General features: G+C 36.6%; 1 protein-coding gene across 14 annotated transcripts in view; it reads left to right on the top strand.

The window, feature by feature from the left end:
- mark2a (MAP/microtubule affinity-regulating kinase 2a) overlaps positions 1-20,830 on the top strand; it is a 46,618-nt gene that overhangs the window by 6,415 nt on the left and 19,373 nt on the right. For 9 of the 14 annotated variants that reach the window (XM_067424070.1, XM_067424082.1, XM_067424074.1 and 6 more), the window contains 9 exons: positions 14,097-14,252; positions 15,580-15,633; positions 15,970-16,018; positions 16,323-16,388; positions 17,081-17,151; positions 18,730-18,786; positions 18,911-19,147; positions 19,224-19,343; positions 20,144-20,282. In XM_067424070.1, the coding sequence (XP_067280171.1) occupies positions 14,097-14,252; positions 15,580-15,633; positions 15,970-16,018; positions 16,323-16,388; positions 17,081-17,151; positions 18,730-18,786; positions 18,911-19,147; positions 19,224-19,343; positions 20,144-20,282 (949 nt within the window). The remainder of the gene's footprint in view (positions 1-14,096; positions 14,253-15,579; positions 15,634-15,969; positions 16,019-16,322; positions 16,389-17,080; positions 17,152-18,729; positions 18,787-18,910; positions 19,148-19,223; positions 19,344-20,143; positions 20,283-20,830) is intronic. The other 5 variants (XM_067424076.1, XM_067424084.1, XM_067424077.1 and 2 more) reach the window with 3 other exon arrangements.

Here is a 20,830-nt window from a genome sequence, read left to right as displayed (position 1 = left end):
GAATGTGCCCACGCACATAATGTCTTGGATGCAGGTCTTTTCAGCTGAGTTGAGGCAACAAATTGAAATCCATTTAAAGCTATAAATGTGTATTCATGTCCAAGATTTTATCTTGTGCAAATCATTGGGAGATTTAAGTCGTTCATTGATCTTTGGCTAAAAGAATTACTCGACTCATGGCTGACTCATAAAATTTCCTCTCACACTGTGATCATGGTGGGAGAGTCCAGAAAGTTTGTGCCCAGAAGAGTCTGGGAATACCTCACTTCACTCATGACAGAAATATATTAGCCTGATCTCATAACATGCCCAATTTAAGTCTTGATGGAAAATGTTATGTACTTTTAGGTGGAAATTAATCATACTGTTTAAAAAATATGAATGGTTAAATTGAGTAATCATTAGGAAATCAATAATATATAAATAAGACATTTAAAGTGACTGGTAGCCTAGTTTCAACTACAGTTTTATTGTATTTTAAAATTTGTAGTTTTATGCACTGTTAAGAAAAATAGAGCAGCAGTGTCTTTCTTGATGATCTTAGAGGTCTCGAACATCTATATTACACCCAAAATGTGGAACACTCTACCCCGATCACTCCGTTTTGTTAACACTATCTCTGAATTCAAATCCATGCTCAAAACACACCTCTTTTCTGAATGTTATAGGTCTTAGAATTAAAAAAAAAAAAAAAAACTTTTTTTTTTTCCTTCCCGATTTCTCACTTATTGTACTTGCACTCTCAATTGCCTACTGTTGTTCTGTCTGCTCTTTTTGTCAATTGCCTTTATTGTTGTTTGTTTATTGTAAAGTGTCCTTGAGCTCTGGAAAGGCACTATATAAATGAAACGTATTATTATTATATACAAAAGTGTATTGTTTAACTAGGTTAGAATACTTTATCTACCTTGTATGTTCATTCATACAAGTTTAAAATAATAATGATTAATTATTAATAATAATAGGTAGGTTTAAAGATTAAATAAGATAATTTTAGTGATAATTTTGACAATTTTATTTAAAATGTTTTCTAAACTGATAAAAAGGGGGATTAATAACCAAATTAAACATTTCTGATGATTTTAGAGGTTTATTCTCTGATTTAAATTTTATACAAATTTTATTTAATACATACTCTTATTCTTTTTTACAAGTGAATTCTTTTATCTAAATGATTAGTATTCTGCTTTATTTTCCTTGTTGTTTGTCATTTTTTTTACACACTTTTTGTCATCATTTGTTGCCAATCTAATTCTCCAGTAGTATTTACTGTAGAGATTAATATAGATCATTCAACATTCCGAGTTTAGTTTTGTCCAATGCCTTTGCCTGAAATAATTGAATCTAACATCCACTTTTAATTACAGTAAGCTCCTTAATCTCTTCAATTCCTTTTAAAATGTAGCTGCAATGACATCATTCATCTAGCGTTCTTGTGCGTTTGACTCATTGCTACTCAGATTAACTGGAGAAACCTTCAGAAGGGCTCAGTCTGCAGTTTGTCTTCTCCCACTCCGTTCCATTGTCTTGTTTCCCAGCTGTCCGGGCATGTCAGCTTTCGTTTCCAGAGAGCTTCAGGAAGGCCTCGTCTTGCTCCACCAGCCACTCCTCCTGACAAACCCAGACACGTCGCTTCCTGTGTATGACCTGGAACCCAAATCGTTTTAGGCCTTTTTCCTTCTCTCTCTCTCTCTCTCACACTCCTCTATCACTGTACTTCCGGGAATTAGCGCCACTTCCTGTTATGCCGCAGTGTGTGAGGAAGCTGCTTTTCCTAGCTCGGATGCCCAGAGTGGTCAGCATGTGGATCTTATTTTAGCCAGAGACCTCCTGGCCTCTGAAGTCTTCCTCGGTTATTCATGTACGGCTATCAACGCTGGGCTTTTGTTTTCTAACCATCCTGAAGTGTCTGTCCTCACCTCTGTCATGAGCATTTGAGATAATTCAACTCTTCACAGAAGGTATTTTTATGGACCCAGAAGCTAAAAACTAGAGGTATGCAATGTTTTGATGACTGAATTAAATTATTATAGACACTGAAATTAAATTACAGGTGGTCATTAAAGCGCAGGTGGTTAGTATATATTCTTGTGCCATTTTTTTTGTTGTAACATGCACTGCACATAAGACCTGACAGTCTCGTGTCAGTGTGTGTACAAGCATGCACAGCATGTTTGTGACCCAGAAAGAGTTATAGCCAAGTGTTTTATCCAAGTTAGCATGTTCTGTCATTCTGTGAGGATTTATGCGCCGTTTAATGTTCTATTTGGACATCCATCTATATTATCTGTTCGAAAGAAGTGGCTTTTTTCCTTTTCTCTTAAGTTTGAAGGCATAAATATAATCTAAAATATGACAGAGCCACATCTTTATGTCTGGGGTGGGGTAGGGAGGCATATTTTCGGCTCTATTTAATTAATTGTTGGTCAATGTTTGTTTTAGTTTTTTTTCCCCACAATCTTTCTTTTTTGTATGCTGTTTAAAGTATTTAATCTCTGAAAAACTGAAGAGAAAAAATCTTTATGACCCTAAATTTGATTTAATTCCTTATGGCTCTTTCAAGCGGTTTGTGAATATAAGAGCAGACCTTTTGTGAATTTCTCCTTACATGTATGATACATTAAGCATGACTATCCAATCTGGGTATTATTATTATTATTATTATTATTATTTTACTGGTTGCTTGATTATGCCATTATAAAAAGCAGTAGTTAAAGGGATAGATCTCCCAAAATATTATTTTGCCCTCGACTTGACCCCATGTCAGTCATAGAGGTTTAAAAATGATTTCCGTGGAAAAGAGGATCGTTTTAAGAATGTAGGGGTCCAAATATTCTTTTGTCAGAAGAAAAGTCATACATGTTCGGACCAAATTTTCATTCTAGGCTAAATTACCCTTTAAGATTTGTTTGCATATCTATGTATTGTGTTCTTAAAAAAAATAAAAAAAGCTTTTAAATGACTTTTTTGTGATAAGTATTAAAGTTCTTTTAAAATAACCACACTAGAGGCCTCTTAAAGTGCCTGAAGCGTGTTGCTTATTTGCTTCTATTGTTATTAGTTTCTCAAAGGAAGGCCGTATCTCTTCCTGTCGTATGTTGTTAGGTCTAGCCTTTTCTCTCTCAGGTGTTAATTGTGTCAGATTTACCGTGGTATGCTGAAAGATTTCTGTTTGTCTTCTGTTGGTTTTCTCTTGCAACATCTGTGTTGAAGTGATATAGATTTGGCGAGGTGATGGATGTGTAAATCAGTGTCTGATCAGCAGTGCTGCTGTACTGAAGGTCAGAGCTCTGTTGGTGTGTGTTTTCAGTGGTAATCTCACTGCAGACCCTCACAGTATATCAGCTCATTGTGACGTTCACTCGGTGCAGTATCATTACACTTCCCTTTTGTCAGGAAGAGGCGATTGTCTGTAAGTGGGTGAATCTCACACACTTACAAAATGTCTGGGTTGTGTTTCACACTAAAATAGAAAAAAGTCCTACAATTCTTTATAAAATATTTTTATATAAGGTGTGGCCAGAACAATAAACTGCAATGTCCGTAATGTAAGACTAGGGTTGGGAATTGAAAACTTAAGGTCAGGAATCAAATGCCTGTTATAAAATGTTAATTTTGATTTCTCACACCTTTTGTGTGTTTTAATTAGGGCTGGTCCGAGTACCATTTTATGAGCTTTGAAAATTCGGTAGTAATCATCACAGAATATGTGAAGCATTGGTGGGAGGGGTCTGAATTGTAGGGCTGCACGATAAATCGAATTTTACATTTTACTTATCGCCATTTGGCTTATTGTGATTATAAAATCGCAAAGGCGATAAAGTGTAGTAACGTGATCATCTGAAAGCACTGCAAGTTTGAGTTGCTTATAACATACATTTGAAAAAGCAACATGCGTCAAACATCTTTCCAAACATGATCTAAGCATTTAGTCATGTTTAATCTAAGTGCTTTGAATCTGTTTATTCAGCTCACCGATAGTAGGATGTTCATAGCGATTTCCACATGGATTTCCATGAATGATGTGCCATCGTACTTCTGTGTCATATACTTGGAGTACCCTGCGCGAGAGCGACCTCTGGCTTGCAGAGCAGCGTTAACTACTGATCACAGCCGTACTGCTCTGAAAATCTGCGCATGCAATAATCACAGTAGGGTTGGGCGATGTCACCTAAATCGGCAGCTGACGATGGTTACAATAAAACATTGCGATGGACGATGATATCGGTGGGGGTGAGGGGGTAGTATGTGAGTGGAGTGGGAGCGGAGCGAGGAGTGGAGCGGCGAGATTTTGAATGGAGTGAGGAGCAGGTTTTTTAAAAGTCGGAGCGTTGTGGTTTTCATTCGCTCCGAGAGCGCTCCACTACCACTCCACCACAAGTACAATTCATGCCAATGGGCTGGTACATCATAACTACATTTTTAGCCAGAACTAGAGCTTAGATCAGCTCAAAAAAATCAAGCCCGACCCTACCGAGCCAATGCACCCAAGAGACCGGCCCTGCCCGACACATTAACTGTAATTATGAGCCCGAGCCCGATTTAAACCCGACCATTTTTGAATATGTGGCCATTTTTGAATAACGGGTAAAAAGGCTAATACATTTTTGATTCTATTAATCTAACCAACGTGTCAAACCAATGCGGTTCAACCCAAAATGCAAGATTATGCAGTTGTGCGCTCTAGACAAAGAATACTCAGTTGCAGCCTTGCAGGAAACACTTCAGCCAAGAAGCAAATATATTTATTAAGTATAACAAGGTTGGGTTCCTATTCAACTGTCCATCCTATTAAAAACGACTAGGCTATAAGATAATAAAATAAAAAATAGTACAAAAATATAGTGTTTCACCAGATTTTATAGTGTAAACATATTCAAGTGTGAATGAAAACCGTTCCGATGCCAGGTGTGAGAAACAAAATCAATGAATATTCAAATATTCTGGTCTAGCCCTAGTTTTAAAGGGATACTCCACCGTGTTTTCATATTAAACTGTGTTATTCCCTTAACTAAGACGAGTTGATACATACCTCTCTCGTCTCAGTGCGTGCACTTAATCGCTCTGACGCACGGTGGCATTTATCTTAACCAACTAAGCCCCGAGCTTAAAGTGACAGCAGCCTAATATTCCTGCTGCCATCTCTGTAATAAAGTTGTTCAAACAACAAAAGACAAAGCTTTTCTTGATTTAATAACTTTTTTAACTATATTTGTAATGTATATTTTATTCATAATGTGCAGTGTTGTTTTACATTTGAATGAATACCTGTCTCTAATAATGCTTGACATTTTTATTTGCTTTTCCTGTGTTATTTTTAAACCATAGGCAAAAGTTCCTTGTGTAAGTGTTCTTTATCCTGTTGATTTTTTTTGTCATGGTATTCAGCTACTATTAAAGGGATAGTTCACCCAAAAATGAAAGTTATCTCATAATTTACTCGCTCTCGTCTCAAGCCATCCTAGCTGTATATGTCATTCTTCTTTCAGATTAATATAATCTGTGTTATATAAAAAAATATTTTGGCTAGACATGTGCCAGTGAACGGTAATACTGTTGATAGGGTTAATACTTGAATATGTTCTGATTCTTTGTTGTTTACACACACTTTACAATAAGGCTCAATTATTTAACATTAGTTAATTCATTAACAAACTGACATTGAAAAAGTATTTATTAATCTTAGTTACATGTAAATTTCAGTATTTAAGGACACATTTAAATCAAAAGTTGTAACTATAGCTACCACTAACTAGCAGTTGATTTTTAGCTAATGCAGAGAAGAATAGAAGAAGAATAAAAAAATCAAAGAAGAATAACTTCTGTAAAAATGTAGCGGTTATTAATATTAGCGGCTATTAATATTAATGCTTTAACTAGTGAGATCAGTGTAAAAGTTTGGTTTACTTTATACATTTTTGTTTTTATATTGCTTTATTGTATTTAAATGTTAAGTTTTTTTGTTATTAGAAAATTATTAAACCTGTTATAATGTAAAATGTGTACCTTGAATGCAATGTAAGTCGCTTTGGATAAAAGCGTCTGCCAAATGCATAAATGTAAATGTAAATGTTATAGTATGACAACACTTTTTTGCAGCGTGTTTCAATATAGTGATAGTCCGTATACCGTGATAAAAGCTTCAGCAATTAATCGAAACATGAAAATTTGATACTTTCACATGCCTAATCGAAGCATTATAATGGCAGTTAATTGCAGCCCAAAAATGTTTATCCATTATAAAAGTAATCTATGTGGCTCTGGGGGGTTAATAAAGGCATTATAAAGCTAACTTATGGGTTTGTGTAAAAAAAAAAAAAAAAAATTGTGTAGCCATGTGATGTCACATTTCACAGGCCACATCTAAACATCTCAAATGGAGATTGTTAAAATACAGCCTACTTGTTCATTGGTGTTTTCAGATCATCCACGTGAGAGAGAGCTCGCGTGCATATGGTTGCCAGATAGTACATGTTTAGGTAAAACACCGGATAGTATACGTGTTCTTTTCACAGAAAAGCTCTATTTGGGGGATTTAAATTACTGAAATCTGGCAACCGCAAGCACGAACACCAAAACCAGTGATTTTAGACTTGTCTTTTTTCATCAACGATATTGCATGTTTATATAACGTTAGTCACAATGTAGGCTATGCAGTGACTGTGTACTCTGAAATACAAGCATGCAAAAACATCATAATATTACTTTAGTTCTCAACAATATAAATATATTTTTACAAAATGAATAGCCTTGTCAAATGACTGTCGTTTTAACTTATATGGTGGAAAAGGTGACGTTTGCTAGAAGGATCGAGTGAATGATCTGTAAGCAACATATCTACAGTTGTGTTTTGTAATACTAATAATATTAACCTTTGTCATTAGACACACTATTTCGTTTTGTATGGTACTTGGAGTTTCCTATTATTACTGTACGAGCATCTTGCGTTATCTAGACAATGCGGTCTCTCTAAGAAACTTTCAATTTAAACAGAAATTGTTTAACCAGTCAATAAGTGGATAAGTTGCAGAAATATTGCCACTTTCTTCAGTTTAAGACGCTGAGCGAAGCTTGCTTGAAATGGGTAGATCAAACTAAACGATTTTGAATTAAATTGTTGTGGTATCCGATTATAAACATCAACCATGACTATTGACATTTTTCATCTTTGGGAAGGGTAGAAAAGTCTCCTGCACAGCCTGGAACATGACAGAGCTGCCGTTTTTGCTATCCTCGAGTGTCGCTTGTTTATCTGCAGTCCCGATGATTTCGCTCTGTCAGTTCCGCCTGACAATGAACATGTTCAGAAAGATGCAAATGTTGTGGGCGTGCATATAACTGATCCCCAACGATTGCGTTATGGTTGGCGTTATGCTGAGAATCTCTTATTTTTCCATGGTGTTTTTCATGCACGAGATTTACATATGAAGGAGGTAATGATTAGATCAGTTGGTTGAGTAGAATCTCTTAAAGCATCGAAAATACATTTTGGTCCAAAAATAACAAAAACTACTATTTTATTCAGCATCCATCTTCTCTTCCACGTTTGCTTTCAAACCTTAAATAAAGAACAATGAATCGATCAATGATTTGGATCGCCAATGTCACGTGATTTCAGCAGTTTGGCAGTTTGACACATGATCCAAACTGCTAAAATCACGTGACATTGGCGATCCGAATCATTGATCGATTCATTGATTCATGGCTGTTTGAATCTTTATTTGAGGTTTGAAAACAAACACGGAAGATAAGACTGATGGTGAATAAAATCGTAGTTTTTGTGTTTTTTTGGACCAAAATGTATTTTTGATGCTTCAAGAGATTCTAATCAACCAACTGATGTCACATATGGACTACTTTGATTATGTTTTTATTAGCTTTCTGGACATGGACAGTAGGGGTGCACGGATCCGATATTAGGATCGGATATCGGCCGCGATACTGACGACAAAGCTGGATCGGGGATCGGAAAAATGAACAGATCCACAGGCCGATCCAGGTGTTTTTTTGTTGTTTTTTTTAATCGCAGCAGAACCCTACGTCATTCGTCAGCTTCACGTGTGTCGCGTGCTCGAAGCAACATGGAGTGAGCCAGAGAGACGGATGTGTAGAGATATTTTATGCTTGCCACGCCAACTAGTTCATCTGTCGGCAATAATACTACCAATTTAATCCAGAAACACCATGTTAAGGAGCACGCTGCATTCCTGCAGCTCAGTAAAACTAAAGGAGTGGACAATATAGCCCAGCAGCTAACTTTGCAGGATGCAAAGGATTAATTTAGTGTAAGTGACTGATAGTGGATAATGCTAATGTAATGAACTGACGGTAACAACGCGCTGTTGACGCTCGCGCATCTTGAGAAGAAATCAAAAAAGCGCCACTCACACATAGTAATTGCGGTAAACATTAAAAATGTTACGTTTTTATCTTTATAACATATGATACAGTTAAACAACTTCACACAACCAAATGTGCTGTTTCCCTGAATACCATCACGATTGAAAATGTCACTGATTTCCTATGACAGCTCCATAAACAATCATTAACATTAGTTACTTACATTTTAGATGCAATATTGAGTCTTTTTGTTCTATTTCAGCTGCGAAAATAGTTCCAAACAAAGATTCCAAGCAACAAAGTTCCAAAAAGCAGAACCATAACACGTCTCACGTAGGCTTGGGCGGTAATACGGTAAAATGGTATACCGCGGGATCTAAAAATAGCAACGGTATCAGTTTCAATACCGTCAAACCGTCAAAAAAAAAACAGATCAACTTACATATTGCTGATCAACAATTAATTATTAAATATTTAATAAGTTGAACTAATTAAACTATTTACATATTAAATACTATTTATTTATTAAATGCCTAAATATGTGTATGCGTTGTTGTGACAGCATGGATGAGAGAGAGAGAGAGAGAGAGAGAGAGAGAGAGAGAGAGAGAGAGAGAGAGAGAGAGAGAGAGAGAGAGAGAGAGAGAGAGAGAGAGAGAGAGAGAGAGAGAGAGAGAGAGAGAGAGAGAGAGAGAGAGAGAGAGAGAGAGGGGAAAAGACGGCGAGTCGGGCACTGAGTTATTTGGTCTCGAAAAAGAACACAACTTCTGCAGTTTGGAAGTATTTTGGGTTTTGACGGTAAATACAGACGAGGCAATTTGCAAATTGTGCAACAAAAAGATGACCGCGAGAGATGGAAATACCTTGAACCTAAGGGCGCATATCCGAAACCACCATCCACTCACTGCTGCGTGGTTGAAAAACCGAGCGCACCCTCGGACTATGTTGTAATATTGCCGAAGCCTTTTGTCACACAGCTGGCAATGTAAGCAATAAGCATGAACTCCACAAAAATCAAGTGGACATGGGACTCACAAAAAAAAATGTCAATTGTCTGACAATTGTCTCATAACGGTAAGCATAAAACGTGCAGAGAGTTTCTCAGGGGCAGGGGCTCAAATGTAAAAAATAAAATAAAAATATAGGCCTATATATATATATATATATATATAAGCCAACAGTTTGTTGACACTGTCTGAGCCTTACATCATAATGTTTTAATTATTCACGGTAATACCGTATACCGAGGTAGAATAGGGAGGAGGTTTGACGGTATCAAAATTTGGATACCGCCCAAGCCTAGTCTCACGTGTTCGGAATGATTCAGTGGTTGAATCAAGATTCAATAACCTGTTCGTAAACGACTGTCTCATTCTTAAAGGAATCAGTCGTTTGAATGAATCGTTTGAATTAATGACTCAATGACTCACTCATTAAGACACACCTACTGGTGGTTTAGTTTCCTATATTCCTAACATTTATTGTGTTTATTCAAAAATACAAATCTCATAACATCATTTAATGCAGTAGTAATTTTTCTGGGTAAATAATTTAATTTGATTGGTAACATTCCTATAGTGTCTTATTTGAATTTAATGTATAGATCAAATTTAAGAATATAATATAAAACCTGAAGCATAGCTTATATTTAATAAGATTAGGGGAAAATGCCCTTTATAAAGGTAAAATATCACTAATATGCAGATTTAAAATATGTCAAAGCTGATTGAACACTGAGAACATTGCTTCAGAATAAGTTATATTTACAACACACACACACACACACACACACACAAATCTAACTTTTTTCCCGGACAAGCACGACAAATGAATGATCTATTTACTTATCCGAAGGACAGACATGAGCATGCTTAATGTCGAGCCCTAAATTATATTTTAGATTTGAATGCACAATTGTTTTTTAAATAAATAAGAATTCAACACTTTGCATACATCTGTTATTTTGTCTTATTATCTTTATTTAGTAAAGTCTGGTGGCTTTAGTCTCTTCAAGGAAGGTATACAGTTTATTATTAATTTAACAATAGTATCGGGTATCGACAGATACACAGAGCCCAGGCATCGGTATCGGTATCGGGACTGAAAAAGTCGGATCGGTGCACCCCTAATGGACAGTATAGTGTGCATAGACTGCATAGGCCCTGGGACTAAAATATAAAATATCTTAAACTGTGTGAAGATGAACGGAGGTCTTACGGCTGTGGAACGACATTAGGGTGAGTCATTAATGACATAAATTTAATTTTTGGGTGAACTAACCCTTTAAATGAACATAAAAGGTCAAGTAAGACAATGTATACATATCCATGCATTCGTCTTAGTGACAGCAGCCAATATTCCTGCTGCTGTCTGTTTTTAATGTCAATCAGACAAGAGACATAAATCACTGATTGCTCATGACTAAACAATTTTTGTAACTTTAATAAGGATCATTATTTTATTTAATCTGTGAAAATATGCGGTTATTTTTCACGATTACTTTATTCGATTTCTGTACCTGAAATGCACGGATATCTCTCACTACCAGTGTAGCATTCGGTCTTATCTACACTAAATAACAGTTTTTTTGTTATGCGCATTGTGTAATGTTTAAAAAGCACTTAAGAGTCTATTAATGTTGTTCTTTAGTAACCCCTGACTGATTCACTAGAGATAGGTGTGTTTAGCAGAAGTGAAGTCAATTCATCTGGCTCTATGAGGGTGTTTTCAGGAAGAATCAACTAAATCACAGACCTCATCCTGTGCTTTTTTTATGTGACTTCAAATTAAGTTTCTGTAGCCGTCTATAGACAAAGGGCACCCTTAGCACACTGACGTACAGACACAAGCCAGACTTCAGGGACCCACTAATGTGAACGTGGTGGCAGTAACTGTGTTTTGAAAATGTGCGACAATCCAGACAAAAGAGTATCTGTTTGAATTGATGTGCTCACCTCAATAGTCAACAGCCTGTCCTCAGACTGTAGCTCTAATGTGAGCTCACTCACAGGGACAGGCCACAATTGATGCTCTGTTCCCCAATCAACGCTGAAAGAACCGAGTGTACATCACTCCAGTCAAGAGAAATCCCCATTGTCAAACCTCTTCTCTTTTTCACTCCCCATTAGTTTCCTTTTTTCTTTCCTTGGCTGCTGTCTGTCCTTTTACCCCTCTCTCTTTTGTTATAATCTCTGATAATATACAATGATAATGCACTGAAATGAAAGTGTCTGATATTGAAAATACCGGTCTCAAAATCAAACCGAATGTGTTCATTTTAAATTTGCCTTTGTTTGGATTAGCTTATGTTCTCTTTTTTTAACTTTTGCGGTGCATAGATGTTATTGTAGTCAACAATACAAAAACTGCCGATAGCCCAAGGCCAGTGTTGTTGGAAGACGGAAGTGTTTTCAAGTAAGCAGTTCAAGCGCATGAACACACAAAAGAATACGCATTCATTTTAGTATAAATAATTATTGCAATATATTTTTCTCACACACATTGAGATATAGAATCTCAATATCAGGGTGTCCGCGGGGTTTTAAAAAGTATTAAAAGGTGATAAATCAAAATTGTCAAATTTAAGGCCATTAAAAGTGTTAAATGTGGTCTCAGAGGTATTATTTTTTTCCAAATTAGGTATTATTTTTTCAGATTATCAGGTGTCCTATTCTGATTGAAATTCTATCTGCGTTCGCGTTAGTTCGTTTAAATATGGGCTTTAGCATATCTGGGCACATAATCAAAGATCTTTTCGTCTCCGTCTCAACGTGTGTTTGATGCTGACGTCATATTCAGCGGTCGTTCGGCATCATCTCCGAACACTGCGCGCTCAACAGAAGTGGCTGGCTTACGTTTTATTTTAGACTTGCTTCAAGGCATATCTTCAATGACTATCCTCATAAGAGCAATCTTAAATGATTTATATAAAGTCTAAAATGAACAAAAAGAGTTTTGAGAGAATGAGGCGCGATCCATAGACAGTGAGATCTGCGTGTCTGTCGGCTCTTAAAGGGACAGCAGCCTATAAAGCTTCCTGTCAGTAAACTTAAAGAACAAAGGGAACAGAGAAAGCTTTAATAAGGATTAACTATTTCATTTATAGTTTATGCAGTGCAGACTGCATATTACTTTGATAACTTTATAAAATTTCTGTATGTTTTCTTACTGTTCAGACAGGAAGGGCAGGAGTAAACATGACATTTATTATGGGTTTATGTTAGCATTGTTTTAAGTTTACTTAAATTAAAAACTGTTATATTTTTGAAGCCTAATAATAAATGTAAAAAAATAAAAATCAGTAGCTGTATTAATATCAGTAATACTGGCCTTCATTCATAAAAATATGCCATTTAAACAAGTATTTAAAATATACTGTCTTTATGTTGTTTCTACATTATTTGATTAACTGTGAAATTATTATATTAAAAAACATATTAAAAACGTACAAAAACATTTTTTTTTATTGCGATTAATTGCGATTAATCACAGAAAAAAATGTGTGATTAATCTAGTTAAAGTTTTTAATCGATTGACAGCACTAGTTTTTAGTATTTTGTTAAATTCAACAAGATATCACAGTATAGAAATGTAATATTTGGCTCAGGTTTTGTTGTTGGAAAAAAAACACTAAATAATTTAATTGCTGAATTACCCATTATTAATGTAAATCAGATGTGTATGCAGTAATGCTTCTCCTTCACCATCCTTTGTGAATGTTGAGATGTGTTTTTCTGTCTGAATGATAACATAACAGATTTCCTCCTGCTGTCGATGTTATATATGTCAAAATCTGTGTAAATAATAGAAAGGTCGCTGATTAACACTTGCAATTCAGTGTCGTGATGGTTTTAAAAAATATTCTGAAGGTAGTAAAAAAAGGTATTAAAAAGTAGTAAATTTAACTTAAGGATTGCTGTATATACCCTGAATATATATAGAAGGCCTACAATAATTTAAAATATATTAAATTAGAAAACCACTTTAATGAGCATAAGAGACTTAATTCAAAAGCAAGTATCTTACTGACCCCAAAATTTTCAGCAGTATTGTATCATTTCCCAGAATGTCCTGGGATATTTGTACAGAAATGTATATTTTCAGAGGGAAAATTTATCTGACGTGCTACATAAGATAGACTTGTATGCTTTGTGCAATCATTGTATTAATGTGCTAATAATAGCCAAGACGTGGAATAAAGTATGTTAAGTTGGCCATTGGGACTTTAACACAGACAGATAGGAAATGCAATTGTTGAACACAACATCTTTCCCAACAAAAAATCCTCCATCAACAGCTGCTGTTTACTTGAAGTAAACCTGAACCATTAAATATGCTTTTTAAGGTCGGTGATGCTGTTATTGGATGTCAAAGGTTTTTTCGTTCTCATATTTGGCCATGGTTGTCTGCCCCGTTTTCTGCCAGGCAAAAAACAATGAAATTGTGGTGCACCCCTATTCTCTGCTCTTTTTCCACAGTCTCTTCCTTTTTCTACCTCACTCTTCATCTGTCTCCCTCTGCATGTCTGCCTAGTGTGAGAATCAGATGGTGACTGGCGACAGTCCTATCCAATCAGAATCATTTGAGCTCTGATAAGGATATTATTAAAGCAGAGCTCTGCAAACCTCCCATCTGTGTGTTAAGGTTTAACCTTCATAACCGTTCTCAGGTGAAGAACTGTGGTCTGGAATAGTCGAGGGAAAACAAACACTGGCCTAAACTCTTTTTTTTTTCTCTATCTCTGTCTCCCTTTGTAGTCTCACTCCGAATCAAAGCCCGGGGGGCGCTGCAACATGCCCCACTCCACAGCAGACGAGCAGCCCCACATCGGCTGCTACAGGCTACTGAAAACCATCGGCAAAGGCAACTTCGCCAAGGTCAAACTGGCCAAGCACGTCCTCACTGGCAAAGAGGTGAGGATCAAGTTTAACCTCCAAAGAAAAAATCCGAAAGCTGTTTAATTGGCATGGGATTTGTCAGATGAGGGGAATGTCTTTGAATAATTTGTCTGATCTCGATAATGCAGATGATGATAAACATGCTACTCAGTTGTTAGCTCGAATCTGACTCCTCTGAGGTTTTAAAGTAACTGCAGCAGCCATCCACCTGATCCCTCTCAGAAAAAATTGCACTGAAAATGTGTACTTCCCTTGTGATTTGAGTGTACTTTTCACTATTTAAAAATGGCAATATAGTATTTCCCAATAATATTTTTGTTGGTATTGGTTATCGGGTTTGATTTACAAATGCTGTAAAATACTTAATTTAAAACACTGTTATTTAATTATATATTATAATATATTTGTTTTTATTAAATATGTTTTATCACATTTATTTTTGTAATTTAAAGTCAGTGTGTAATAGAAAATCACATTATTTTCCAAATGCATATTATTGCTCTTATTGTGATTCATCCATACAAGTCTCATTTTTTAATTGAAATATCATGACTCAACAGACTTCTCTTTGGTGACATGCCAGACTTCTGCTTAAACTCTGCATCTTTCTTAAAATCAGCTGCAAGCTCACATTTACATACGTCGCTGTCCAATCAACAACCAGTGGACGGAAAATCCCCACCCTTTTCTTTTCAATAATTATTCACTTGGTTGTACGTCACTATGGAAGAAAAGATCTGACACTACTTCCGTTACATCACAAATTTAAGGCACTTTATCATCATGAAATAAAAACCAGCTGAGATAGAAAATTGTGCAAAAAAAAGGGATTTTGTATATAAATCACAGGACCTAATCAGGTCTAGGAAGGTTTTAATACTGGTAATACATTGGTGCATCTGTTATATCATACAAATAATATGTGCATTTGGAATGCAGCTGTTCATTTACACTTCCTGGATAATGAGCTGATCACGTGACCTTTAGCGGTTCCGTTTTTAATTAAATGTCTCTGAATCCTCCACTGGCTGTTCTTGGTGCATGATTCAGCACCCTTGACATTCGGTTTGTTTTTGGATCCCCGTACATGCTAATACGGGACTGCATGGTGTCTGAGACGCCGATAACGCACTTGATAGAGTAGAGGGGGACAAAGCTGTGGTTTTGCCCGTGCGCTCGCCGCAGGAACAGCGCGCTGTAATCTCAATGTGCCGCGGTGAATTGTTTCCTGATGATGTGAGATTGTGATCTGTATAAATGCAGACCAAAGCTGATGTGTGCCTTCCGCCTCAGGGCTTTTCCTTGCGCTTGTCCAAACTGAACTCTTTACCCTCTCGATCAGGTGGCGGTGAAAATCATAGACAAGACTCAGCTCAATTCGTCCAGTCTTCAAAAGGTGAGTGTGACCCTTCCTCAAGTTGGAATGGGGTTGGTATTCTATTTCAGATGTTTACTGGTAATTTGTTTTCTTTTTTTTTAACTCTCCCACCCCTATTAAGTTGTGTCTCTTCCTGTTGGTTTGCGACTTTCAAGACTTGAAGCCTTTTCTCTGTAGGGCCCATGGCAGCTAATTATAGGAAATTAGGCTCAAATACTTCCTGAAGTGAAGGGTTGGTTGGGGGTTCTTAACCACATCTTATTCATGTGCACAAGCTTGAAATATTTATGCTCTGTGAAGGACAAACACATCATCTGTTTGCAACACATTGACATCTTCTGTCTCCGTTTTCAGCTATTTCGGGAAGTGAGGATCATGAAGCTCTTGAATCACCCAAATATCGGTGAGCTTAACTGACAGACAAATCGCCCTTAAGTCTCTCAGCTTGAGTCTCCAGTTTTCCGGTTTTGGCAGTACCCACTGTGTCCCCCCCCCCATTTTTGAGTTCATTAATCCATGTCCAAATGTTAGTGTTTTTCTGTGCAACTGGATTTAGTGAGCGTAAAACCTCTTGGGAATAACCCAAATCAAAATCATTTTTAGCCTTTAGCTAGCGTGCTGATATTGCATTTAAGTAAAGTAAATTGTGTCTGTTAGTTCAACCTTTTTTTACATTCCTCTTTTTTCCCTCATCTGTCCTCATGTAGTGAAGCTATTTGAAGTGATCGAGACAGAGAAGACTCTTTACCTGGTGATGGAGTACGCTAGCGGAGGTCAGAGCTCTCCCAAACCTATTTTAACTTTTTTTTTTTTTTTACCGTTACATCCTGTACTGTTTCTTTCTCTCAGATGCACTGTGATAATTCAACTGTTGTGCAAATGCCTCTAGTTCACTGTAGACAGGATGTGGCTCTCAGTCTTTAGTCCCCGTTAAATACAAAACTTACCATGGTACTATATCTTCATTCGTTAAATTTCATTGCCTGACCCGGATGAAAATGCGCTGCTGTTCAGCACAGTTCAGTGAGGCAGTTTAAGCACTGTGACGTTAAGTGTAAAAATTAATGAATCTATTCATGAGATTCTTTAAAAGAATTCTTTAATTGATTTAAGTCAAATCTATTTTGTATTGCACAATTTAAGTATGAATTATTATTTTTTTACAAACATTAAGACCTTCAGATGACCGCTGCAAAAACATCCCACTGCAGAGACAGCATTCCATAGTTTTGTCAGACAAACAAATTGCAGAGCCCAACACGTAAACATCTTGAATGATCAATATTGAATTTATTGACGCTCTAGGTAATTTCTTCAGCCAGCCACTTATTTGTTTTCCAAGTTATCGATTTATAGTAAAGTACCAGTGGCTGGGATTGTACCAATGCTAGACCCTAGCTTACCTCTCCGATTTGTGCATGCGTTTCTTCTAAACATGACTGATGTTCCTCTTCTTGGTTTGCAGGTGAGGTGTTTGATTACCTCGTTGCCCATGGCAGAATGAAAGAGAAAGAGGCCCGAGCCAAATTTAGACAGGTGAGAGGCTGCGTTCGTTTTTCTTTTTTTTTACTCACTCACTCACTCACTCACTCACTCACTCACTCACTCACTCACTCACTCACTCACTCACTCACTCACTCACTCACTCACTCACTCACTCACTCACTCACTCACTCACTCACTCACCGTGACACACACCAAACAGTGTTGTTTGGGTTTGTCTGAATTTACAGAAACTTTTTCTAATTTTAAAATGTAACACCCTGGTCACATTAGAGCTGCATGATATTGCACAGATGACATTTGTTATATCATATGAATATGAAAACAATTTCACCAGATGATTTGAATAGCTCTATTTGTAAATAATTCATCATTCTAGGATGACTGGTGTGATTTTTATAGGGTAGTGCTCCTCCATAGAAAATAATAAATGCATTACAAGCGTATCAATCAATCAACTTTATTTATATAGCGCTTTTACAATCACGATTGTTTCAAAGCAGCTTCACAGTGTCAAACAGGATAATATTGCAACAAAATTTGATTTGGCTGTATAGTCATTCTGGAGAAAACAGGGATGTTATCAGCTTATTTTAATTTATCATATAGTGACAATGTTGGCAGATGAGTATTATAGTATATAGAATTAAATAAGACCTAAATAATTAATTTTATTTGTAGAATTAGTTTAATAACTTGGATCATAATTTTACTTTCTCCAACTGAGCAAGCCAAGCCAAAGGCGACAGTGGCAAGGAACCAAAACTCCATCAGGGCATGATGCAGAAAAATAAACCTTGGGAGAAACCAGACTCAGTCGGGGTGCCAGTTTCTCCTCTGGCCTAAATAAATATAATAGAACAAAGATAAATATAATTTATCTAAATAAATATAAATATCATTTATCGTACATAAATATAATAGAACTAAGATACAAATGAAATAAGCAGTGCTTTGTTTTTCAGGTAAATCTAACTATTCAGGTTAGGGCTGCACATAATTGTAAAAAAGTGATATTTTACATTGCAATATTTTTGTTGTTGTTGCAATTTTATATATTGCAATGTATAAAAATGTCACCAGATTATTTGAATAGCTCTATTTGAAAAGAATTAGTCATTCTAGAATAATTGGGGTACCTGCCTGTTGCTGCGCAATAAGAAGAAGAATTGAGTGTTTACATGCTATATGCATGTCTCTGTGTGTTCCAGTCTTCTTGCACTTGAAAATTCATGCAAATGATAAACTTTCACTCTATGATGACGGGTGCGCCATATACCGTCCACAATAACACCGTTTTTTTTTCATGATAAAAAGTGTCGTCATGTGATGTCAATGATATAGCAATTTTTCGTTCCCTAGCGTGCACAACAACAACTGTCTGAGAGTAAGAGCTGCAAATAAAACTTTTTTCTAAAATATATTTTATTTTATATCATAAATATCATTATCGCAAATATTCTTTGAAATATTGTGATATAAATTTGAAAATGTAACGTTTAAAATCATCAAACAAATAGTCTTAATCATCAAACAAATAGTTATAAGTTATTGTTTATGATAAAAGTACCAGCTGTGTGTGTGTGTGTGTGTGTGTGTGTGTGTGCGCAGATTGTGTCAGCAGTGCAGTACTGTCACCAGAAGTGCATTGTCCACAGAGACCTCAAGGTACACAAGATATATTTTCACACTATTTTATGTATTTTCTTTAGTGAGTGTAAATTTCTATAATGGTGCAGGTTTGGTTTCATCCTTAAATACATAATCACTAAAGATCCTCACTTGCTTACAGGCAGAAAACCTGCTTCTGGATGCAGACATGAACATAAAAATCGCAGATTTCGGCTTTAGTAACGAGTTCACACTGGGCAACAAGCTGGATACTTTTTGTGGCAGCCCTCCATATGCTGCCCCTGAGCTCTTTCAGGGCAAGAAGTACGACGGGCCGGAGGTGGACGTCTGGAGTCTTGGGGTCATATTATATACACTGGTCAGTGGTTCTTTGCCGTTCGATGGACAGAACCTAAAGGTGAGCACAGAGAAATGGGAGTAAAGGTCAACAGCTTTGCATTATATTCTGAATATTTGTGTTTGGTTGTTCTTAGGAGTTGCGAGAACGCGTTTTGAGGGGCAAGTACAGGATTCCCTTCTATATGTCGACCGACTGTGAGAACTTACTGAAGAAATTCCTCATACTCAACCCAACCAAGAGAGGGAGCCTTGAGGTTTGTACATGCATAAATACTTATGCAATATTGTGTCTTAAAGGGATAGTTCACCCCCAAAAAAGATGATTATCCCATTTTTTACTCACCCTCAAGCCATCCTAGGTGTATATGTCATTGTTCTTTTAGACAAATACAATCAGAGTTACACAACAATTTTTTTTTAAACAAAGATTAGAGTACTTGGTTAACAAGGAGACAACGGTGATTGTCAGTGAGAAACTTAAGATGAAGACATGACAAATAGCATTTCTTGAGCAGAATAATTTAGGCATTATTTCCAATCAGGCTGTAACTGTCCAAATGTGCAAACATTTATGTTCAATTTTTATGAAAATGATAAGTTCTAAAAAATGTTTTTATAAATTGTATAAAATACCGTCTTTTGAATATTGTATGTAAGATTCAATGTCATTGAACCTCTCAAATTGGTAAATCCAGTGTGCAATTGCTCTTGTGCAGATACCTGGTAAACACAATGGACTGATTAAAAACCTTGATTCCTGGAAATTACATAAAAGCCATTGCTATTTTTGTGTGCAATATGCATCAGGCTGTTCATGAAGGGTCTGTGGGCGTATAGTCTGAGGCTTAGACTCTGCATAAACAACTGTTTGCAGATTGATATGTTTTTAATGGAGTGATTTAGCTTTTCAGCAATGTGTAATGTGATTTCTGAAGTGCTGCCCTCAGTTGACTCTGTGCATCCCTTTCATAAAGGCCAAATCTTTTTGCATTACATTACTACCCACCTAATATAATCTCTTCACTCTGTACACTTTCTTTCTGCTTGCACTCAGCAGCAGATCATGAAGGACCGGTGGATGAACGGGGGTCATGAGGACGACGAGTTAAAGCCCTACATCGAACCCCAACCCGACTACAAGGACCCTAAGAGGACAGGTCAGCACCCCATCAGTGCAGGGGGTTGGAAGAGAGGTGGGGTAGACGTGGCCCGGGGCTTTGGTTGTGGGTGGGATTTGAGATCTAGATGGGTTTTGATTGGGTAATAAATCTTGGTGATGGGACTGGATCTGAATTCCTTACAGCAGCTCAACTGAGCATCTTTATTTGTGAGTTAAAGCAGCTGGGTGATGATTTTTCTGCTTACTAACGCTTTCAAATTTCCTGTTTTTTTGTATCTTTATGTTTTGCGTTTGAAATGATTTGCATAATTGTGATTAGTATTTTTTTTAATCAATTGATTGTTGTTTTACTTGTACTTTGGGTTAGGGAAATGCAATCCCTATACTTAAAGGGGTACTTCCGCGCTGAGAAGATGAATCTGTATTTAAACTGGGTCATTAATGTAGTAGAAATGTGAAATTATTTTTGAATTTGGTGCTTTCTAGACTGAGAAAAGACAGAAAATTTATTTTTGTCTCATGGGGAAGAAAAACCACAATTCCCAGAAAGCATTGCTTCGCTGCCCTACGAGGCCACTCCCAAAGCCACCGCTACTGGATTAATGGATCATTTGCCCAGCG

Source organism: Pseudorasbora parva, chromosome 18, assembly GCF_024679245.1.
Source record: "Pseudorasbora parva isolate DD20220531a chromosome 18, ASM2467924v1, whole genome shotgun sequence".
NCBI lineage: Eukaryota > Metazoa > Chordata > Actinopteri > Cypriniformes > Gobionidae > Pseudorasbora > Pseudorasbora parva.
This window is presented reverse-complemented; position numbering and strand designations above follow the sequence as displayed.